At 29.7% G+C, this 22,560-nt stretch overlaps 1 protein-coding gene and 1 long non-coding RNA gene across 2 annotated transcripts; one reads left to right on the forward strand and one right to left on the reverse strand.

The window, feature by feature from the left end:
* Positions 1-13,043: 13,043 nt before the first annotated feature.
* On the reverse strand, positions 13,044-13,550 carry LOC143532038 (uncharacterized). The gene is made up of 2 exons (XR_013135110.1): positions 13,399-13,550; positions 13,044-13,315 (listed from the first exon to the last, which is right to left on the reverse strand). It is a non-coding gene; the product is annotated as an uncharacterized LOC143532038 (long non-coding RNA).
* Positions 13,551-19,706: 6,156 nt separating this feature from the next.
* On the forward strand, positions 19,707-21,957 carry LOC143532039 (SPX domain-containing protein 4-like). Its single transcript, XM_077027191.1, has 3 exons — positions 19,707-20,061; positions 21,147-21,312; positions 21,413-21,957. Exons 1-3 carry the CDS (start codon positions 19,735-19,737, stop codon positions 21,844-21,846), a joined length of 927 nt encoding a protein of 308 aa, XP_076883306.1. The 5' UTR covers positions 19,707-19,734; the 3' UTR covers positions 21,847-21,957.
* The last annotated feature ends 603 nt before the right edge of the window (positions 21,958-22,560 follow it).

A 22,560-nucleotide genomic window follows, 5' to 3' on the forward strand; every position in this document is an offset into this window, starting at 1 on the left:
AAAAATTATATAAATGGCAGGCTCGCGAGCCAGCTCGAGCACGTTCGAGCTTCACTCGTTAAGCTCACGAGCAGCTCGGCTCGTTTGCACCTTACCCACCGCCCACTTGTAGCAGGGTCTAAGGACTACCTGATGTGGTCTAAGGAGCAAAGCACCTAGCTTGAGTTAACTCATTTTCATTAGAAGTTGTTCCACAATCGCAATCTTTTGCTTGGAGGTACTTGAATTTGATCATTAGTATTAACTTTGTTCTTCGGTACCAAAATTGGTCTTGAGAACAAAAGTTGGTTATCATAACTAACTTTGGTATACATATTCAAAATGCGTTATCATAATTCATAACTTTGGTATTCAAAACCAAAGTTGGTTGTCGGAAGTTAGAACTAACGCAGGTTTTTAGAACCAAATTAATTGTGATCAAAATCAACTTTGTTCTTCAGTATGAAAGTTTTGTATTGCAGCAGTTATAACTGCTAATTGTCATGACGTTCATGAAGGTTTGCAACGGTTCATTGCACCTATTGAACTCTATATAAGGACATCATTTGGTCTTATCCGAATAACGAATTTGTGTTAAACGAAATACTTTAGTCTTAAAGTGAACTTCGTGATTCAGAAAGATATCCGCTCATTGAGAAATCCAGAAATACTACATTAAATCCTCTTAATTAATAGGTAGTTTGGATTCATATGTATATATATTGATAAAACGTTGGCATCATCCTTATGTTTTTAAGATTAACGTCAAATGTCATTTTAAAAGATTTTTAAACACAAGCAAAGAAGAATAATGTATAGTCGGGCCTGTATATATAAGTACAATAAAACAACAAAAGTGGCTGTCATGACAAGTGAATCATCCAACATTTTATAAAAGTATTTTCATATTATTCTTATCTTTATGAAATAGATCACATTTTTTTCGTTTCAAGTTGTCATATACTTGTAGAAACCTTTAAAATTAATTTTATATCTAATTATCTTAAATAAAATAGTGGACTTATTTACGGACTTCCCATGCATATCGTATGTACATATGGTTGTACAAAGTCACAAATTGCATAGTATCATAAAGCGCCACTCGTAGTATTAACCATCCGCAAAATAGTTTATTTACAAACAAATACAAATCTTGGGTATCATCTTCTTCGTTAATGAGATATATCATAAAACCAGTTAGTTAATTTGAGATATCTTTCTTAAATTAACCTATTAAAAAGGTAATCTTTCTTAATAAAAAAAAAGATAATCTTTTTTAATAAAGTCAGTTGATTAGGGTTGAACTGTATCTATTTAGAACTGTATAGTGTAATAAGTGTATAAATTAAAAAATAAAAAGGAAACAAACTAGTTCTAGAGCACGATAATATAAATTTATAATGGGCCGCTTTTACGGGTGAATGAAATTATCATATTTTTTATATATATAAGCATTTAATAGAAACAGAGAAAGGGTTAAATGATGGTCACTAAATCACAAGAAGTGGGATTTCAAGTCTTTAAAACTATAATAATGGCCCCTATTATTATTATTATTATTATTATTATTATTATTATTTTGAACAGCGTTTGCTACTACCCTCAATAACCGATTGAGTTTGTCTGAGACGGTATGTCAACCGCTGATACTGTTTTTGACGTCTCATATATGAGTTACCCAGAAACACCATCAAGAAGACACTCATACTATAAGAAAACACACATGAGTTAGCTTTTAAACCTAAGACCTTAAAAATCCCAACTAAAACGATCCATTGGCCCATACTATTAACACACTTAAATATTGTGGGGTTTGTTCAATAAATTTTGTTTAATAAAGTAATAACTATTGCATGTACAACAAGTTTGGAATTTGAGACTTTTGGCTCCTTTATTAATTTTTTTCTTTTTTAGGATTATTGTTTGGAGAATTTTTAGCAATAGACTATTGCTTTTGTCCTTGGTTATTATCCTTAAGTAGTTGTAGCTTGTTGTATCTAGTCATGTTGTTCTTAATGTTGTTAGCTTGCTTAGTTCGAAATCGGTTGTTGTACTTTTAGTTCTTTGACCAAGTAACACATGCACTATGAGTCGCTTTAGAGTGGACGGAATTCAGCCACATGTTGAAGCTAACTGGTGACGTCCACGCTAGACCACATTTTGGATTAGCCTAGATACGGATGTCATTATATGGAAGATCAAACTTATGACAGAGAGCCATAAATGTGTTAAAAGATATTAGTGGTCCTCGCTAACCTAGTAATCTCATGCGACATGCCAATCCCTTGTCGGCATCAAACTACTCAACACAAATATAGTTATGTTTGGTCACTCAAGCCTGATCCACGTAACGAAACCACTAATAACTTTTCGAAATCATATGATGTTAACTAAATATTTTGACATTGTTAACATATTGGTATCTTGGTGTGTTATAAAATGTCCTCTCCCTTAGAGGTTTAGAATTCGAATCCTGTATTGAACATTGATGTAATATTATTACGAGTAGAATATATCATCGTTAAAATTATACAACATTATTATCACATGAGCTTAAAATGCATGAATCCTCTATTTTTTCTTCCTTGGAGAATCAATCTCTCTTGTATATATTGCAAACATCTTTGTTCCAAGATAAAGGTGTAGCATTAGTGCATATGCATCAAAACTCGAATTGAAACCATATTCTACACTAGTTCAATGTTCGTCACTGGAGTGTTACATACAAAATACGTTGCACCTGTTTTCAATAAAAGAAAAACACACATGAAAATGATTAAATTGAAACTCTAATGAAAATTCCACCTGAAAGAAACATATTAATCATGAAATTGTATACAAAAACCTAAAACAAAAGGACCAACAATAAAATCTAGGAAAAACAATTCACAAAAAAAAAAAAAACTACAATGTATATTTTTTTTGGAAGAAAATGTGAAATATAAAGTATAAACATTAACATCAAAGTGAAAAATAAATGGTCCTAGTGATGGGCAATTCATCAATAAGTTGATGGGCATGTTGCTAGTAAAAAAAAAGTTTAAAAAAGGATTCCTCTACTACATTAAGATCCTTCATGTTCATTAAAACCTATCGCTCATTGCTAGTAAAAAAGGATTCGTCTACACGTTAAGACCCGTCATGTTCCATTACGACCTAAATGTAGGTCCTTTTCCGAAATCATTTGTACCTAAGATGATATCCTCGCTCGAATACCTATCGCTCGTTGTCGTTCTTTCAAAGATTTCTCTCCATTTGGTTTAAATAAACATATTGCCAAGAAATGTAAAAATAGAATCAATTATAAACTAATCTTTTCATTCCCTAAGTCAATTTTTTTAGCCACGCACACATTGCCTTAGGTAAAAAAAAAGACTTTCTAGTCAATGGTGGCCCTCCATGGATTCACCTATATAAGTCGCAGCTAAAGTTGCAAAAATAAGAGCTTGAATACCACTTGTAAATAATCCAAGGAACATGACGGGGATAGGAACCACTGAAGGTACTAAAGAAACAAGAACAACCACTACTAATTCATCGGCTAATAAATTTCCGAAAAGTCGAAAACTAAGTGATAGGGGCTTTGTGAAATCTTCTAAAATGTTAATAGGTAAAAGAATTGGTGTTTGTTGAATATATTTCCCGAAATAACCTAATCCTTTTTTGGTAAGACCCGCATAGAAATATGCCACTGACGTGAGTAAAGCCAAAGCAACAGTGGTATTTATATCATTCGTGGGTGCGGCTAACTCCCCATGAGATAATTGTATGAGTTTCCAAGGTAAAGTTGAAGACTAACATAACCAACCATCCATGAGACCAGTGTTTTTAAAAACCGGTACGTATTGACCGGTTGAACCGCTTATACAGGATTTTTGTAAGGCCACCGGTATTTAGAACATCGTACCGCCGGTTTTTTGAAAGCTGGCGGTTTTAAACCGGCAAACCGGTTTTAAATCCAAAAGATTTTTGATATTTTTTGTAGCCCATATTTTTTAAAAATGACTTTTAACAAACAGATAAAACTGAAATGAGTAAACACGTAAACAATGATTCGTTAATCAACCAATTTTTTATCATGCACATCCAATGCCGGTTTATTAACAACTTTTTTAATTGAATAATTTCGTATACAAAGTACAAACTTTCTATCTGACTCGACCATTGTTCATGTATGATTTTTGTTCAAGTGTGATGTTTATTAATGTACTTTTGGTTATTTTTTAAGTTGAAATTGTATTTATATGGAATTACAAGGTAAATTATTCAACCCGGTTGAACTTTCCGGTACATTTCGGTTATACCGTTTGTGCCATTTTTAAACTAAATCTGGTATGAGTAAAATACCGATTTTTAAAACATTGCATGAGACTAAGAGTACCCAGAAAATATTGGCATTCTTATTAGTTTGATATTTAATTCCTTATGTCTGGGCTTATGCCCGAATCAGTTAGTTTGGGCTTCTAAGTTATATTATATTGGGCTTTCCTCGATTGGTAAACAAAAAAACCCAATTCTTTATTAAACTTAGTGTCAAGGCCGGCTTGGGGAAAGACCGGATGTCGGCTGAGGCACTTAATTTTTTGGGGTCAAAAATTTTTCTTTATATTTCTATTGTATATATTTAAAACTATAAATCTTATAAACTATGGTTGGGTTTTAATTATTTTATAATTATTGGACCCAAAACATTTTTATTTATAATTTATTTAATCAAGTTTATGCTTCTGGGCCCAAACTAAAATTAAAAGCCTAAAAATAAATAAAGTATATTTTCTATATTTATTGATATAAAAACGTCATTTAAAAAATGAGTTTATATATTTCGTTACTCAACAGGTCTTATCGGTCTTTTTTATTTCGGCTCGGCTGAGGTATTTAAATCCTCGGAGATGGTATCACATAGTGTTAAACTAGATTAGTACACGTGTTACACACGGTGGAACATATTTAAAATCATAATATATATGTAACATCATATAAATTTAATTAAATATAATTGTTGTACTTGTAAACAAATAATAATTTTACATGAATTATAAGATATTATAACTTATTGAATCATATGTTAAAACATACAAAGAATAACAAAGATAATTAAAGTTAAATTATTTTATAACTTATACCATTAGTACAATAATAAGCAAAAAAGGAAATTAGTCTACAAATCAATAAAATAATTTTACAATGTCGATTCAACAAAACTACTATCTCAACGTTGATTCAAAATATGAACTCTCTGTAAGACATTTATTACACACCAATAACCGTAATGTTTATTACTCTAAAATAGTACACTTGTTTATTTACACATCAATTTAAAACATTTATTACACATCAATGTTAAAATGTGTTAAAAGATGAACAATATTTAAGAAATTTCTTTTTATAAGTATATTATAAAATTATGTTACAAAACAAATTGTTATGACAATCAAAAATCTAAATTTAGTTTTTCATAATACAATAATTAATTGATCTTTAAAATGAAGTCTTAATCAATATTCAATAACATATTAAATTTCATTCAAGTGTAGTTGACATATAGTTGATTCCTAATATATATCATTCATGAAATATAAAAAATCTTTCTCATTCAATTCTTTATAACTATTTTGTAGATAAATTGTGTTAAATAATCATTGAATACATATAATAATAATCTTATATTGTTTTAATAGATTGTGCTTTTTAGCTTTATGTTTCTTTCAATTTGTACCCATTTAATCTGTTTTCTTTGTAGCTATATTTTTTTACCCATTTAGAGATAATGTAATTTAAAATGGTTGATGACTATCTATGAAATTTGAAATAAATGATCAACTGTGTATTGTAAGTCTCTTAGACTTGCTTGGTTGCTGCAAATTTGAATTATTCCTAACAAATGTCAGATTGGAAAAAAAAAATATATATATATATATAGTTAGTAAATTTTCATCTTAAAAAAATCCACTTTTCAATTAAAGAGTGACCCGTGTAATACATGAGCGGGAATTATAGAAAACGTAAAATATACATATTTGTTCTGAATTTAAATGAATTGTAAATGTTATATTTATAAGAACGGATTATTTTAGATGAATTATGAGGTATTACATCATGAATATTAATTAAACGGTAAGTGCTTTATTTGAAAATAAATTATTATTAATTATTATTATTAAAATTATAATAACGTACACATTTACCAAAATTAGAATCAACTCATATTAATAAAAATATTCACGTTGTTAACCTATTAAAATTCGGTTTCTGAAAGTTTTGTCAAAGTCCAACTGTATAACCTATTTTTGTAAATTTAATATAAGTGGTAAAAAATTCATATTTTAAAATGGTTTAAATATATAATTTTTATTATTCTCATTTAGGAATAAATATATGTTAAGGGATTTATTTAAAATTGACATTAAATTCATAATAACTTAAAATATATAGAAATGGTTATTAAAACTAAAATTTTTAATTAAGGCATGAATAGTGAAAAAATATGAAATGGATTTATCATAATAGATAATATTAAAAAAAATGGTTGAAAAAAATTAGTCAAAATAGGAACGTGAATTATGGTTGTCTATATGTAAATATTATTTATAACTATTTAATATAAAGGGTAAAATTCAGTCAAATCGTTACTTTATTCAAATTCGGTTTTTTAACAAATACTGAAAGTCAAACTGTATAATATATTTTTATAAATTTCATATAAATAGTAAAAATCGGATTTTTATATTCAGTTATATATATATATATATATATTGTTTTTGAAATTTAGGAATAAAATATATTAATAGGTTTAGTTGAAGGTGATACTAAAATCATAATAACTTTAAATATTTAGAAATGTTTATTAAAAAAAATCCTTTTTAATTAAGGAATAAATTTTGATAAATTATTAAATGGTTTATAATTATGGATAGTATTACACAAATTTAAAAGTTTATCAGCCTCAATTATGAAATGGTTAAATTCATTAATATTCGGTTTTGCATAACTAGTGAATATCAAACTATATTATCTTATTCAATATTTTACTTATTTATGTATAATATAATATAAATAGAAATGATAACAAACTTTTACTTATATATAAATAGAATAATTGATGCTGAAACCTTAATCTGTTTCGTGAATTTCTTTTAGGAAGTAGTACTTTATAAATATTTAGAAGTAAATTTGAATTTGTAATAGTATGAACGCTAACTTGTAATTCTATAAGATACATATAAATAATAACAGCCTTGTAAAGTATAATTTTTTAGATAATAAATTTGTAATTGCAAATCATGATTATATGCAAAAAATATATGGATACTTATTACAAATTTGTAATTTGTATAACGAATTATGGTTATACCTTAATTAAAAATGCAACATTAATTCTAATGGTTAACTTTAATATTCAAACGACTTACCTTAATTCGTCTAATGATTTACATGTTTCCTTATTTACTTTAATATTAACGTTTAAACTTTAATATTTGAACTAACAATATAACATTTTAAACTTTGACAGTTAATTTATTGTTAATATAAAAAAATTAACTCATATAATTGAGTATTAACTTTAATATTTTCAAAAATCAAATTAACTTATTAACTTTGACTATAAAGTAATTATTTTTAAATAATTCAAATTAACTTTCAAATAGGTTTGTTTATAAATTAAGAAAGTCTAAGTATATCAAATGTGCTAAGACTATAATTAAGGAAAATCAAAGTATATCAAATAATTCAAATTTATGTAGTATAAATTAATAACTCATTTATGTAAACTATAATATAAATAGAAATGATATATTGTAATCATGGTTATATGCAAAAAAATATATGGATACTTATTACAAATTTTTAATTTGTATAACGAATTATGGTTATACCTTAATTAAAAATGCAACATTAATTCTAATGGTTAACTTTAATATTCAAACGACTTACCTTAATTCGTCTAGTGATTTTACTTATTTCATTATTTACTTATTTACTTTAATATTAACGTTTAAACTTTAATATTTGAACTAACAATATAACATTTTAAACTTTGACAATTAATTTATTGTTAATATAAAAAAATTAACTCATATAATTGAGTATTAACTTTAATATTTTCAAAAATCAAATTAACTTATTAACTTTGACTATAAAGTAATTATTTTTAAATAATTCAAATTAACTTTCAAATAGGTTTGTTTATAAATTAAGAAAGTCTAAGTATATCAAATGTGTTAAGACTATAATTAAGGAAAGTCAAAGTATATCAAATAATTCAAATTTATGTAGTATACATTAATAACTCATTTATGTAAACTATAATATAAATAGAAATGATAAATAAATCCGTAAATTATAATATATTGTAATTATAAAATTGTAATATAAATACAAATCATATAGTTTCCTATTATGTAAAATATGGATACTTGTTTTCAAATTAACTTGTATAAAAAATATACAAAATTAACTTATTTACTTGATGGTCAAAAAACATTCAAATTAAGTTTAATTTGAAAATAGGAAAATTTTCAAATACCAAATTAACACTCTTCAATCTCGTTTAATTTTAAATTTTCGAATACCAAATTAAGATATTCATGTTGACTATCAAGTAATTAATTTCAAATAATTCAAATTAACTTTAAAATCGGTTTGTTTATAAATTATGGAAAGTCAAAGTGTATAAAATGTGTTAATGGGACTCGACAAGTGAACCCTTTCGTTAATATTAATATTAATATTTTTTAAATAATTTTTGATATATTTATTATTATCTAAATTTATGATAAAAATTTTCAAATTAACTTATACCAAAAATAAATATAAGAATAATATTTTTTAAATTATTTTAGTCAACGTATACCAAAACTATATGGATACTTATTTTTCGAACTAAATTTAATATTTTCAAACAACTTACCATAATTTGACTAAATATTTACATATTTACTTATTTTCAAACGACTTTTCTAATTTACTTATTTACTTTAATAATAATGTTTTAAAATTAATATTTGAAGTAACGCTATAACATTTGTAACAAAAAATTTGTAATTTATAATTTGTACCACGAAGTATGATTATATACCAAAAAAATTATTGTTATAATAAAAATAATTAATTAATATTAACGTTAAGTATAAAGTAATCAACTTGTAATTGGTAATATGTACCACGAAGTATGATTATATACCAAAAATTTATTGTTATTATAAAAATAATTAATTAATATTCACTTTGACTATAAAGTAATTAATTTGTAATTTGTACCAAGAAGTATGGTTATATACCAAAAATATATAGATTGCCTTAATTCAAATGAATTTAAATTTATTATTCAAAATATATGGATTACCTTAATTACCAAGAAGTAATTAATTTAATGTATTTAAATTTAATATTCAAACGAATTATCTTAATTCGTATAATGAGTTACATATTTCCTTATTTAATTATTCTTTAATATTAACGTTTAAACTTTAATATTTGAACTAACAATATAACATTTTAATTAATTTATTGTTATTATAAAAATAATAAATTAATATTCACGTTGACTATAAAATAATTAATTTGAAATAATTCAAATATACTTTAAAATCGGTTTGTTTATAAATTAAAGCAAGTCAAAGAATATAAAATGTTTTAATGGGATAATTAAATTACAATACTTATGTTAATGAAGTTATTTAAAACAATAAGGAAAGTCAAACAAAATAAATGGTATTAATGAGATAATTCATATAATATTTGAACTAACAATAAAACATTTTAATTAATCTATTGTTATTATAAAAATAATTAATTAATATTCACGTCGACTATAAAATAATTAATTTGAAATAATTCAAATTAACTTTAAAATCGGTTTGTTTATAAATTAAGGAAAGTCTAAGAATATAAAATGTTTTAATGGGATAATTAAATTACAATATTTATGTTAATGAAGTTATTTAAAACAATAAGGAAAGTCAAACAAAATAAATGGTACTAATAAGATAATTCATATCGAATAGATTACAACACGCCGGATAAAAAATATAGATCAAACTTATCTTGGATCTCCGATATACAATGGTATTTTATTTTTTGTTAATACAATAAGATGAATATACATGAATATTAACAAATTAACAAAATAAAATATACATCAACATTAAAATTAAAATCTATACATACTATAAACTCATAATCATTCCGTAAAATTAAATTATATGAGTCGGCAATTACCTGAAATAATAAAAAAGAATATTAATATTGATATTATGGATTATTTTAATTATAACTAATAACAGGAAAATTTTAAAGGTGTTAACGGAAAAATGAAATTTAAAGATGTTACCGGAAAAAAGATTGTATAAGTTGTGACACTTACCGGAAAATGTTACGGGAAAATGTTACCTGAAATAATAAAAAAAGAATATTAATATTGATATACGGAAAATGTTACCGAAAAAACTTACCGGAAATACTTACAGGAAAAACGTAACAATGGAATATAAGATTTTGATTAACAAACTAAAATGAAATCCTCAGCAAATTAAACAGGTAAATAACCTGAAATAATGTAAAATAACCATTGTTATAGGTATAAAACATAGCCGGAAAAAATTTAACGGAAAATCTTGCTGGAATACTTACCGGAAAAACGTAAAACATCCACATATCACATTCATTGCCGTTTGTGATTTACAACCTAAACTGAGTTTAATAATAATCAGTTAACAATGAGAATAAACATAAAAAAGTTAGCAGAAACAATAACCGGAAAAAAAGGGTTGTCGGAAAAAATAGATAAACAGTAGGAAGTTTATTATAAAATACAAACTTACCGGAAAATTGATACAAATGTTGAATGATATTCGCCGGAATATATTAATAGGTGAAAGAGAGAAAATGTTGAATATGGTAAAAAAATTAAGAAATATTATGGTTTAAATATAGGTTAGTGGGTTAAATGGATATCCAAGACCCGCGAGAAAATAAGCTTAAATGGGTTAATGGGTTAAATATAGTTTAATTGCTGAGTTGGCATGCTTAAGAAAGAAAATGGGTGACATGGAGTTGAGGTGACATCTTATGTGGATACCCTAGAATGGTGACATGTGGAAATTGTTCCTTACTTTAATAGTATGTATAGATTTTCTTTTTGTATATGAGGTTTCCTCAAAATAATGTTGCAGTCTATTAGTTGAAGCCAGTGGTAAAAATGTATGACCCACCTAAAAATTGTTGGGTTCGAACCTCAGTATAAACATGAAGCGGATTTAGGTTGGAGTTGAGTAGGATTAGATTATCACGGTTTAGAAAAAGTATAGACATGATTTAGGTTGGAGTTGAGTAGGCAAAGTGTGACAATATACATTAAATGTAAGAGCATATTTTTACTTAAATGTATTTATTAAAACTGGATTTATAGCTGGTACCTAGTTAAAAAGACTAATAATATTCCTCACGGTTTTAGAGATGAAATAGATGAAGTAGGTTAGCTGATTCATGCTGCAATAAAATGTATTCCAAAACGTGATTCGGGTTAAAAAAAACAAAAAAATGTAACTTGTCTTTTATGAGTTTATATCAAAAGTTCACAAAATTAACGTCAAGTCATTTTCGTTTTTTTTTTATTTTTGCTAAAGCTACACAAACAATAGGCTTTATATTTTTTGCAGCGGGTGCAGAAGGTGGTCCACAGTGACTCGTAGAGCCCGAGGAACCAAGGATTTATATTTAGCAGAATAGGCTTTGCGATTCAAAAGGGGATAGCGGCGCAACTTGTTGCTCGCTTACCCATTATTCAGATATAGCTCGGTTTGTGTTATATAAAGAAGTTTTAATTAAAAAAAACACAAACAAACACCATCACACTTACGGACATCATTACGATGTGAATGGGTTGTATGAGAGGATAAATGCTTACGATATAAATGGATTGTATGACAGGATAATTGGTCATAACGGGTCGTATAACATGCTAAAATGGTCATGTGGGTATATGGGGTACAAATCACACGACAAAATATCACATTGGTCATATGCAAAGGCGAGTTGATACGAAGGCAAATCACAATAATTTTTCTCACATTGGCCGTATGCATAGATGAGTTGATGTGACAAACAAGTCAATCATTTTTTTTCTATATCACATTGGCCATATGCAAAGTGGAGTTGATATGATAGACAAATCAGAATCATTTTTTTTTCTCTATATCACATTGTGATGTATGTACAGTCGAGTTGATATGACAAACAATATGACAGACAAGCCACGATCATCTCTTTATATCACATTGGCCGTATGCATAGCTTAGTTTATATGACAGCTATAGACCCAACCCGTAAGAATATTTAGTTATAATATTTGTATAGCATGACTGGTGGTGATTAATCAAAATGCTTTATCAATATCTTAACTTCTAAGAAAAGTTGATTGCAACCACACACATCTTTATCAATATTGTAACTTTTAATAAAAGCTTATTGTTAACCAACCACACACATCTTTATCAATATTTCAACTTTAACAAAAACTTATTGTTAAGAGCATTTGTACCGGTAAAGCCCCATCTTAGGGGTTTTGCGATACGCACCGCTCAATCAGTAATGAATTTTTTGTTTATTTTTTGTTTTGTGATACACGATATTTTTTGTTTCGTGAGACGTGACGCTCAGTCAGTAATGATTCTTTTTGTAAATTTTTTGTTTCGTGAAACGTGACGCTCAGTCAGTAATGATTCTTTTTGTAAAAAGTGATGTAATGGTAAAAACGCCTTCAATCATTACCCCACTAACGTTTTATACAAAACGCCAAGGAGGCGATGTTCCCTGACGTTTTTAAGCTTTTTCCTACACCCTCTCAAATATTCCGTAAACCGTACACGTTATCATCTTTCATGTAACCGTCACCATCACGCCAACTGAATCCAACTCCAATTTATTTACATCTCTAATAATAATCTCCTTCGTATCGATTACTCTTCTTCAAATTACTTTTAACATATAAACAAACAAATCATAATTCATAAATAATTAATCACACACAATTCACACAATAATAATAATAATAATAATAATAATAATAATAATAATAATAATAATAATAATAATAATTCATATTCCATAACACCAAATCCAGTTCAATTTCACTTCAAAAGCTTAATCACAACACATACACATAGCAAATAACTGAAATCAAAACCTAAAATAAACAAACGAACTGCATAATTAATAAACTCCAAATTCCGATCATCCGATTGCATACGAATCACTTAGTAATGGCGTAAATCGCGTAGATAACTCCAGGCACCCATCCGAATAACGTCAACAACACGCAGATCCAAAACTCAACCTACAATCATAATTTTACATATTATTATTATTATTAAAAACCGGTTACAGAAGGAGAAATTGAGAGAGTTAGTTATTAATTACATGACAGCCGAACTTGAAGAAGACACCGAGAGGTGGAAGGATGATGGCGAGTATGATATCGATGCAGTTAAGCGTACCTTCTGACGGCATATTCGATTGATTAGTTGATTGATTAGTTGATTGATTTCACCTGCTGTGTGTTGTGTGAATAATAATAATAATAATAATAATAATAATAATAATAATAATTGTGAAGATATTTGGAAGTTTGGTGGAGTTTACAAAGCTTTTATAGCGGTTATTAGTGGAGAAATGGGACACGTATTTCCGTTTAAGTATTTATTAATCTTTTTGGGGTTTTTTTATAATAAAAAGTTATTAAAATAACGTAACCATTTCAAATGCAAATCTCTCCTTTTAAGTTTTAATTATTTTAAACTTCTACAACAAACAAATGATGTACTAACTAGTAAGTAGTAACTAGGACTCTAGGGCTAGGACTGTGTGATGCGGTTTAATGTGGTTTTTAATTAAAATCGAACGGAAAACTAAATTTTCGATTTTATGATTTTTCAAAAATGTTCGGTTTTTTTGGTTTTCGGTTTTTGTTTTTTCAGTTAGGTTTTTTGTTTTTTCGGTTTCGGTTCGGTCTTTTCGGTTTGGTGCACACCCATAGTACTAACCCGAGCTGAAAATCGGTCGAAACCGAACTGGTTTGAAAAAGATTATGTAGAAACCAGTTTGGAACTGATAACCGGTTTGTAAATTTCTTCACTAAAACTGGTACCAAACCGGTAAACTGAACCGAAACCGGGCAACAATCAAACCAAAATCGATTGTAACCTGGTTAAGAAACCCAAACTGAACTAAAACCAATTCTAAACTGGTTTTGACTTTTTAGACCAAACCGAACTGGTTTTGAGTTTGCACCTCTAAAAGCGAGTCGAACGCTGGGTGAAAACTATTGATTAATCAAATAGTAAATTATACGTCGTTTTTTAAAATATACGTACATATACATAAACTTTTCAATTTTGTTGGTATTAAATGAATAATGAGTAACCAACGACTAGTTAGTGGATATCGACTAGCGATCAATCAAGTCTAGACGTAATCTTTACAATCATTGTTTTTATTAACCACTTTTAACACTATAAAAAAATAACTCGTTTATCCAAATTTAAGTGCATTGTTGGTATTAAATTCACAACTCGTTTACACCTCAACTTTTAAGTTGTATGTATTTTAAAGCGTTCGTTTGAAATGATAGGGAGGTCATGTTTTCAAGTAGGGGGAAAAACTCCATGTATTAAGGTTTTATATATTTTTTTCCCTTTTAAATATACGTTATACGAATGTATTATTTTATACTTATATATACGGATAAAATATAATAACTCTTAACGTATTTTAACGTACAAAAATACCTATATTTATGAAATTGATCTATGAAATCACATCCCAACATCTCAGACTTATCAATATATACCCAATTAATCATCGGTTCATCGAAAAACACAGATTGGATCGTTAATCGATCCATTTTTTTACTTTTCTTCGGGAAACCCGTTTTGACCGTATTATGATTTTCTTGAGCGTTTTTATATTTTGGCTTGAGCGTTTTTGTATTTTTGGCTTGAGAATTTTTGTATTTTGGCTTTGAGCTTTTTGTTCTTGCCTTGAGCGTGATTCGTGCACGTTTTTATACGTTAAAGATTATTGTACAATATCCTGACTCTATATATATAATCGAACACAAGAAGTACGATATCGACTAAAATTAGATACGTGAATATCTAGCTTTGCATTTACACGCCACCTCATATGAGTTATGTATCAGCGGACTCGTTGTCTTATAAAAGAAACTCATATAAAGAAACTCAAAACTTCGTTGATATTTTCATCGTCAGACATGTGAACCGAATAATAAGTGAGTCAAATACATGAAATGAATTAAATGTAATTGCAAAAGAAAAAGTGATATTCTTTTTAAACAAGTTACATAAATCATCTCTCTAATTTATAGAAAATTTTAATATTTGTGTTAACCATTTGAATCACAAATTAGTGTGATGCTAAACATACCCCCCTTATTTCATTTTTACTAAATATACTCATCATTTAACTTATTACATAAATTACAATTAACTCTTAACATTATTTATATACATATTAGTCCCTACAACATTACTTTCATTTGATATCTCCACTACATATATCAAATTAAAAACTATCAAGTATTACTAGTAATTTATTTTTTCAATATTAATATTATAAATATTTATAATATCTTTTTTTAATTTTAATAGTATATATATTTATAATATCCTTATTTTACCACTTTATCTTTACAAAATAAACCAAAAACCCAAACCCTAAACCCGAAACCCTAAAACCTAAACCCGAAACCGAACCCTAAACCCGAAACCCGAAACCGAACCCGAAACCCGAAACCGAACCCTAAACCCTAAACCCGAAACAAAACCCTAAACCCTAAACCCGAAAAAAAACCCTAAACCCGAACCCTAAACCCTAAAACCGAAACCCGAAACCTGAAACCGAACCCTAAACCCTAAAACCGAAACCCAAAACCCTAAACTCGAAATCATAAAAAGAAAACGCAACTTATAAAAAAAATAATATTAAATCCTTACTTTTGTGCTAATTTGGTAATTATATGATTTCAGGTTAATATGAAAGTTGGTTTTTTCAAGAAGGGTATGACAAGCAACCAGGTAGGGTACATTTAGCCTACCCCACAAATTAGCATCGTATTTCTTAGAATAGACGTTAGTATAAAAAAGACGTTAGTTTAAATATTGTGGGTGGCATCTGGCATGTGGGCCGGTGTGTGTTACTTTATGGGCTGGTGGGCCATAGGTGGGGTGTCGGCACGGCAGTATCCTACGTGAAGGATAAGTTTTCGTTTTCAAAACAGCGATACACACATGTTTTTGTGCTCTTCTTTTTATTTTTTATAATTATTTTTTTACTTTTAAGCATATTTTTATTCGACTCACAATCCTCGTGAAATTCTAAATAATATGAATATGATTCCATGTCTTGATATGCTCCTTTATCAATAATAATTAATAATAAGGTAACGTGTTCGGAGAATCAGCATGTGTTCATTCCATTTGCCTTTGACACATTTGATCCCTAGCTCCTGAGGCGGTTTGCTTTTTGGAGCGGGTGCAGAAGGTGGTCCACAGTGACTCGCAGAGTCCGAGGAACCAATGATTGATATTTAGTGAAATATGTTTTGCGATTCAAAAGAGGATAGTGGCGCAACTTGTTGCTCGCTTACCCATTATCCAGATATAGCTTGATTTGTGTTAATATTATTAAAATATGCTAATTTGTATGTATCATTGGTCACCTAAATAATGCATAATAATCATATTTTTATATTATATAATATATAGTTAAACATTTTATTAAAAATGTTTTTCTTCTAGTGCTATATATGTTATAACTCTCACTCGGGAAAGTAAATTTTTTTTACATAACATAAGAAGAACCTAATGTGAATTTTACATGTTTGGATTAATTTGAATGGGTCAAGGACTTAAGGTAATAAGGTTAGTCTCACCTCAAAGTTATTGAGCTAAACGGGTTAATTGAGGTCGGCTCGACATGTTTTGTAGGATGACCCGATTAACTTGTCTGTTTATATATATATTTTTAAAATATTTTGAAACTTAAGCTGTTATAATCAAGTTTAAAAGATAAAAGAGAATTTATCTTTATATTTTATAGTTTAAACATAATTATATTCGATGCCATTGTATTGACATTGATGTTGCAAATTAGCATAAAGAGTATCCAAATGAGAATGCTCTAATGTAGTTTTCATATCCTAATCAATGTATTATATGGAATTAACGAATTGATAGATATTATATTCATTTAACTTTAGTTATTGTAATTATTGTTTTGAATAAAAAGATATTTCATGTAGCATACAACATGCATTTAAATGAGATTCACGTTTTATACACAAACGAAAGTAGATACACGACAATGAAGCCATATATCAAATGATTTTTGTCATTATTGTTATATGACATGATTAAATAACTACTTTTATTACTTTATAATTTTTAAATGTTCTAATGATATGTTTAAAACGTCATTTATAGTTCAAAGGAAAGTTAAATTCTATTTTTTTACGAGCTACATGTTCTTCATTTGCCCTTGAATGATAGAAGAAATACTTATCTTTTCTTAAGTAGTGGTCAATCGGTTTGCATCTATGGTCAATTAATGCGCCCGCAGATTCATTCTTCCATATGATAAATCGCCATCTTGTTGCACCACCACAAAGAATGTGGAAGGGTAAGCGACCGCTCAATTGTTTGAATATGAAAGAACGAATTTTACTTCCATACGAAAACTTCAACTCAAATATAGAAACAAAACCGATTTTAAAATACCACGTCTCTCTTGGGTAACCAATGCGAGCTTCTTCAAAGACATGCTCATGAATAGAGCCACCATCACCTAGACTTTGCACACAGACACGCACAAATGTATCCCCCTCTTTTTCCTCTAATCCTCTCTTCATGGCCCACAAACGAGTTATTGGAGGTGCTCTAACTAAAAACTGCATATCAAGTTTCAGAAACATTTTTCTTGAACGACCAAACAAATAGAGAATTACCTAAATACTCCATACGGCGTAACCCAATAGCAAAAGGTCATCGCCATCTGCTCAACCCAGCCTTACGGAGCCCTTAAGTGCCTCCAAGTTATCTGAATTTTCAGGGAAAACCCACCCGCCCAATGACCCATTTGTGGTAAACCAGACGCTCTCTGAATCAAACTGGAGATCACAAGATCTTAGTTTTCCTTCATGTAGCTATCCATGCCCTTCCTCTCAAAATGTTGTCTGTAGAGATTGAAATTAAGTCTTTATTGAGAAACACAGACTTTATACCATTATACCACATAGGAAAACTACTTTTTCTTCGAAATGTAAACTTTTATAAACAACTGACAAAAAGGCAAAAACAATCCCCTCTACGGCTCTACAAGCGGGAGGACAACCTATACACCACAAACCAACAATTACATGAAAGTAAACTTACACCATTTTGTCCAATTTATGGATCTTTTTTGGATCTATGATTGTACCAAAGAAAACCTAACTAATCTCGCCTATAATTGAGTCTATCTTGGTGTCTTTCCTTCCGAAAATTCTTTCATTCCCCGCTTTCCAAAAGCTCCAGCACACTATAATCACAATCCCATAGAAGACCATCTTTTCCTTATCCGAGAGCTCCATCGTCTTATGCATCTCCAAGACATCCCTATCTAAGAAGCCGGCGATAGCCAAGACCTTGCACCAATAACTTAAATTATACCACACTACTTTAGAAACATATTTTAGTTATTCTTTCAAATTAAATTAAAATAAATATATTAACCATCCATATTTAAGAGTTGACAAAAAACAAAAGAAGAATATTCGCTCTAATGTGCACAGCCACTCGCATTAATGAATAAGCTGGAAAGGGAGGGTGAAAGAAGCAAACTTCTTGAGTGAGGCAATCTCATTTGAAAGCTCAAACTCAACTTGCCAGTCTAAAAAGAGTGCTAGTAATTCAACCGAATCGTGCACACCCTTAGACTTCTAACCAGCAATCAAATATCAGTTTTTTAACGTCCAACGAATTCTTCAAATGAGCTACTAACTATTTTCTCCACATCGGGATACACTCGTCTTACGATCCGGGAAAAACCCTCACCCAAGGCAACCCCCGTGAACACTCAACAGAAGATACAACAATACGGTGAGATAAAACTCTTTCAGTTCAAAGATCCACTTTTTAATTAATAGAATCCTGAGAACATGACCTTACCCTATTCTCGTACCATATGCCGACCTCCACCCAGCCCGCAATTCTTTTTGCAATTTAGAAGAGCCAAAGAAATGTCTCCACCTACTACCAACAGTTTAGTTTATTCTAATGAAAGTCACTTACTCATCTATTCTCCTATCATCATTCTGATGTCTGTAAAACTAAATGTTATGAACAAAAATCAAACTTAAATCATATAAAAAATCATGTCTTTCCCTTAACACTTCACCAAAGGCTCATTGATCTTCATCAAATATCAAGTTTTAGATAAAAAGAACATTTTAATTATATTCTTTAAAAAACAATAAATATATAAATAATCCATGTATTTAAGAGTTGACAAAATAATACTCAAAAACAAAGAAGAATATTCCTACTTCCATTTCCCCCTTCCAATTCCAATTCCAATTCCCAGATTCCAATTCCAATATCTTCATCTTCTTCAATTACTTCATTTCATTTCATATCATATCATATATATCATATTATATTATTATAACCAATTCAATTCAATAATATAATCTAAGTAATAATGAAATTCGGTAAAGAATTCGGAATACATATAGACCAAACACTACCTGAATGGCGAGACAAATACTTGTCTTACAAACTCCTCAAAAGCTTCCTCAAACACTTACCAAACCCTAACCCTAATTACCCTAATTCTAATTCAACGGCCGGTGATGACGATCGCCGTACTCCGCCGCCGGACGCCGCCGTGGTGGATCGGAACATTCCGCCGTTGCCGCCGCACCTTGCCGATCTTCAGGAATGCTTTGTTAGGGTTTTGGAAGAAGAGATTGAAAAGTTTAATGATTTTTATGTTGATAAGGAGGAGGAATTCGTTATCCGGTTTAAGGTGTTTGATTTATTATTATTATTATTATTATTATTTAACTACCAGTATTTATAGAATTACAAATTTATGTTAGATATATAGTTAGCCTGAGCTCGACTAGGCTGAAGCTCGGCTCGTTTTTCTAAAGCTAGAACTTGGTCTGGGAGTTGTTTTTTCAAGCTCGGGCTCGGCTAGGCTATGATTTATTAATTAATATACATATATGTATTTAGTTACTTTTATATATATTGAGAAAAAACCTTAAACGGGCCTAAGCAAGGCTTGAACTTGTGTAGTACCTTAAACAAGCCAAAGCTTGGCTCAAGCTAGGTTGTGCAGTGTGAAGTTAATACATACGTTAAGGCTCAACGAGCTGCCTATACAATGCTCAAGCTCAAGTTCGATAAATAAATGAGCTTTATTTGAGGCTCGGGCTTGGCTTGAGCTTGGTTGTGTAGTGTAAAGTTAGTACATATAAGTCCAAAAGAGGTCAAACTTAAAAAACACTTGACGGGACTAAATGGGCTTCCCATACAAGGCTCAAGCTCTGGCTCAATAACTTAACGGGATTTATTTAAGGCTCGAGCTTGAAAAACCTCGACGCTTTCGAGCATTTTATCGATCCGAGCTCGAGTAGCTTACGAGCCCTCGGCTCGTTAAGGCCTGGCGAGCATAAACGAGCTTCCCATACAAGGATTAAGCTCTGGCTCGATAACTAAACGAGCTTTATTTGAGGCTCGGGCTTGGCTTGAGCTTGGTTGTGCAGTGTAAAGTTAGTACATATAAGTCCAGAAGAGGTAAAACTTAAAAGCCAGAAAGGCTTGATGAGCCTAAACGGGCTTCCCATACAAGGCTAAGCTCTGGCTCGATAACTTAACAAGCTTTATTTGAGGCTCCAGCTCGAAAAAGCTTGGTTCTTTTCAAGCATTTTATCGATCCAAGCTCGCGAGCGCCTTGGCTCATTTGCATCCCTGATTCTATCAAATAGCTTCTAGATTCAGTCTTATTCAGGGTTTCTATTTGTTAATTTATTGTTTTAAACAATAATCATATTGAACATCACTCTGCTGCATTACATTTGTTTGATAACTTCTTGATTTAATCAGGAATTAAAGGAACGAATCGAGCGAGTGAAGGCGAAAAGCTGGAAAGATGGAAACTTTTCATCAGAAACTGAATTTAGTGACGAGATGATGTCGATACGCAGAGACTTCGTCACTATTCATGGTGAAATGGTGCTTCTAAAAAACTATAGCTCCCTAAACTTTGCAGGTACCGCATTTTTAACTTTTGTAATGATTGTTTACAAATTCCTGTATCCGCCACTACTGCTTGTAAATCGTGTTCTTTTTGCTAACTTGTTACTGACTAGGGATTATAAAAATTTTGAAGAAGTATGACAAACGGACCGGGGGATTATTACGTGTGCATTTTACACAACTAACCCTTCGTCAACCGTTTTTCACAACCGAACCGCTTACTAGATTGGTCCATGAATGTGAGGAAAATCTTGAACTTCTTTTCCCCTTAGAAGCTGAAGTAGTGGAATCTTCTAGCAAACCCGATGATGCCGAAAATATAATAACCAAATCAATTGAAGTACAAACTTCAGATGTATATAGAAGAACAATAGATGCAATGAGAACAATAAAGGGTTTAAAAAAGGAGAGTTCAACCTCGAACCCGCTTTCGTTTGCAGCTATTTTTGGTAACCAGGATGATGATACGGGTGCTATAACTAACGGTGACTCGCCTACCAACTCGTCGTCTTCTGTTCTTGATGAAAAAACAATGGGATCGGAATGATCGGCTTGTCGATATATTGACAACTTATATAGTTAGTTTTTTGCATTATGTTTTTGTGGGAGCATTGAAATATCAAAACAATGAGTTTGTACAACTATGTGTGTTTTTGTTTTCATGTGTCTTAAGATAATCTGTTTAGGTGGTTGTTTGTTATTGTATGAGACAATGACTTGCACGAACTTGACCCGTTTAATTCAAAAAGGGTTAAGGGTGGTGTTGTGGATACACCGTCCCGGTTAGTTATATGGGCTGTATAACTTCTAACACAACATAATGACACACCACTGTCATACTAGTTAGTTTCGGTCGAGTTATATAAGTTGTGTAAGGATACGGGTCATGTAACTTCTGACACACCACACCACACCACACCACAGGCACATAAGTTAGTTTTGGTAAAGTTACGGGCGTATAATTTTTGTAGACCACCTTGAAATAATTCGTATAAAAGCTTGTATGACATTATTATCCACACATTGTTGACAACTTATACGGTCTGTATAACATTTTTCACATATCATACATGCTTTATGCCTTATAAGTTGTCAATGATGAATGGATAATATCATAAAATATGTTTAGCCAGGTACTTTAAAAGAGGTTAAACTCAGCTCAATATAAATCCATTTAGTTATTTGTTTATTTATTATCTTTCTCCATACATATTTCACTAATGCCACTTATAGTTATCCTTGGCCACCTTCATTTCGTTAT

Source organism: Bidens hawaiensis, unplaced genomic scaffold, assembly GCF_021521415.1.
Source record: "Bidens hawaiensis isolate Kalapana, Puna unplaced genomic scaffold, B.hawaiensis_p1.1 tig00009343_1, whole genome shotgun sequence".
In the NCBI taxonomy this organism is placed as follows: Eukaryota; Viridiplantae; Streptophyta; class Magnoliopsida; order Asterales; family Asteraceae; genus Bidens; species Bidens hawaiensis.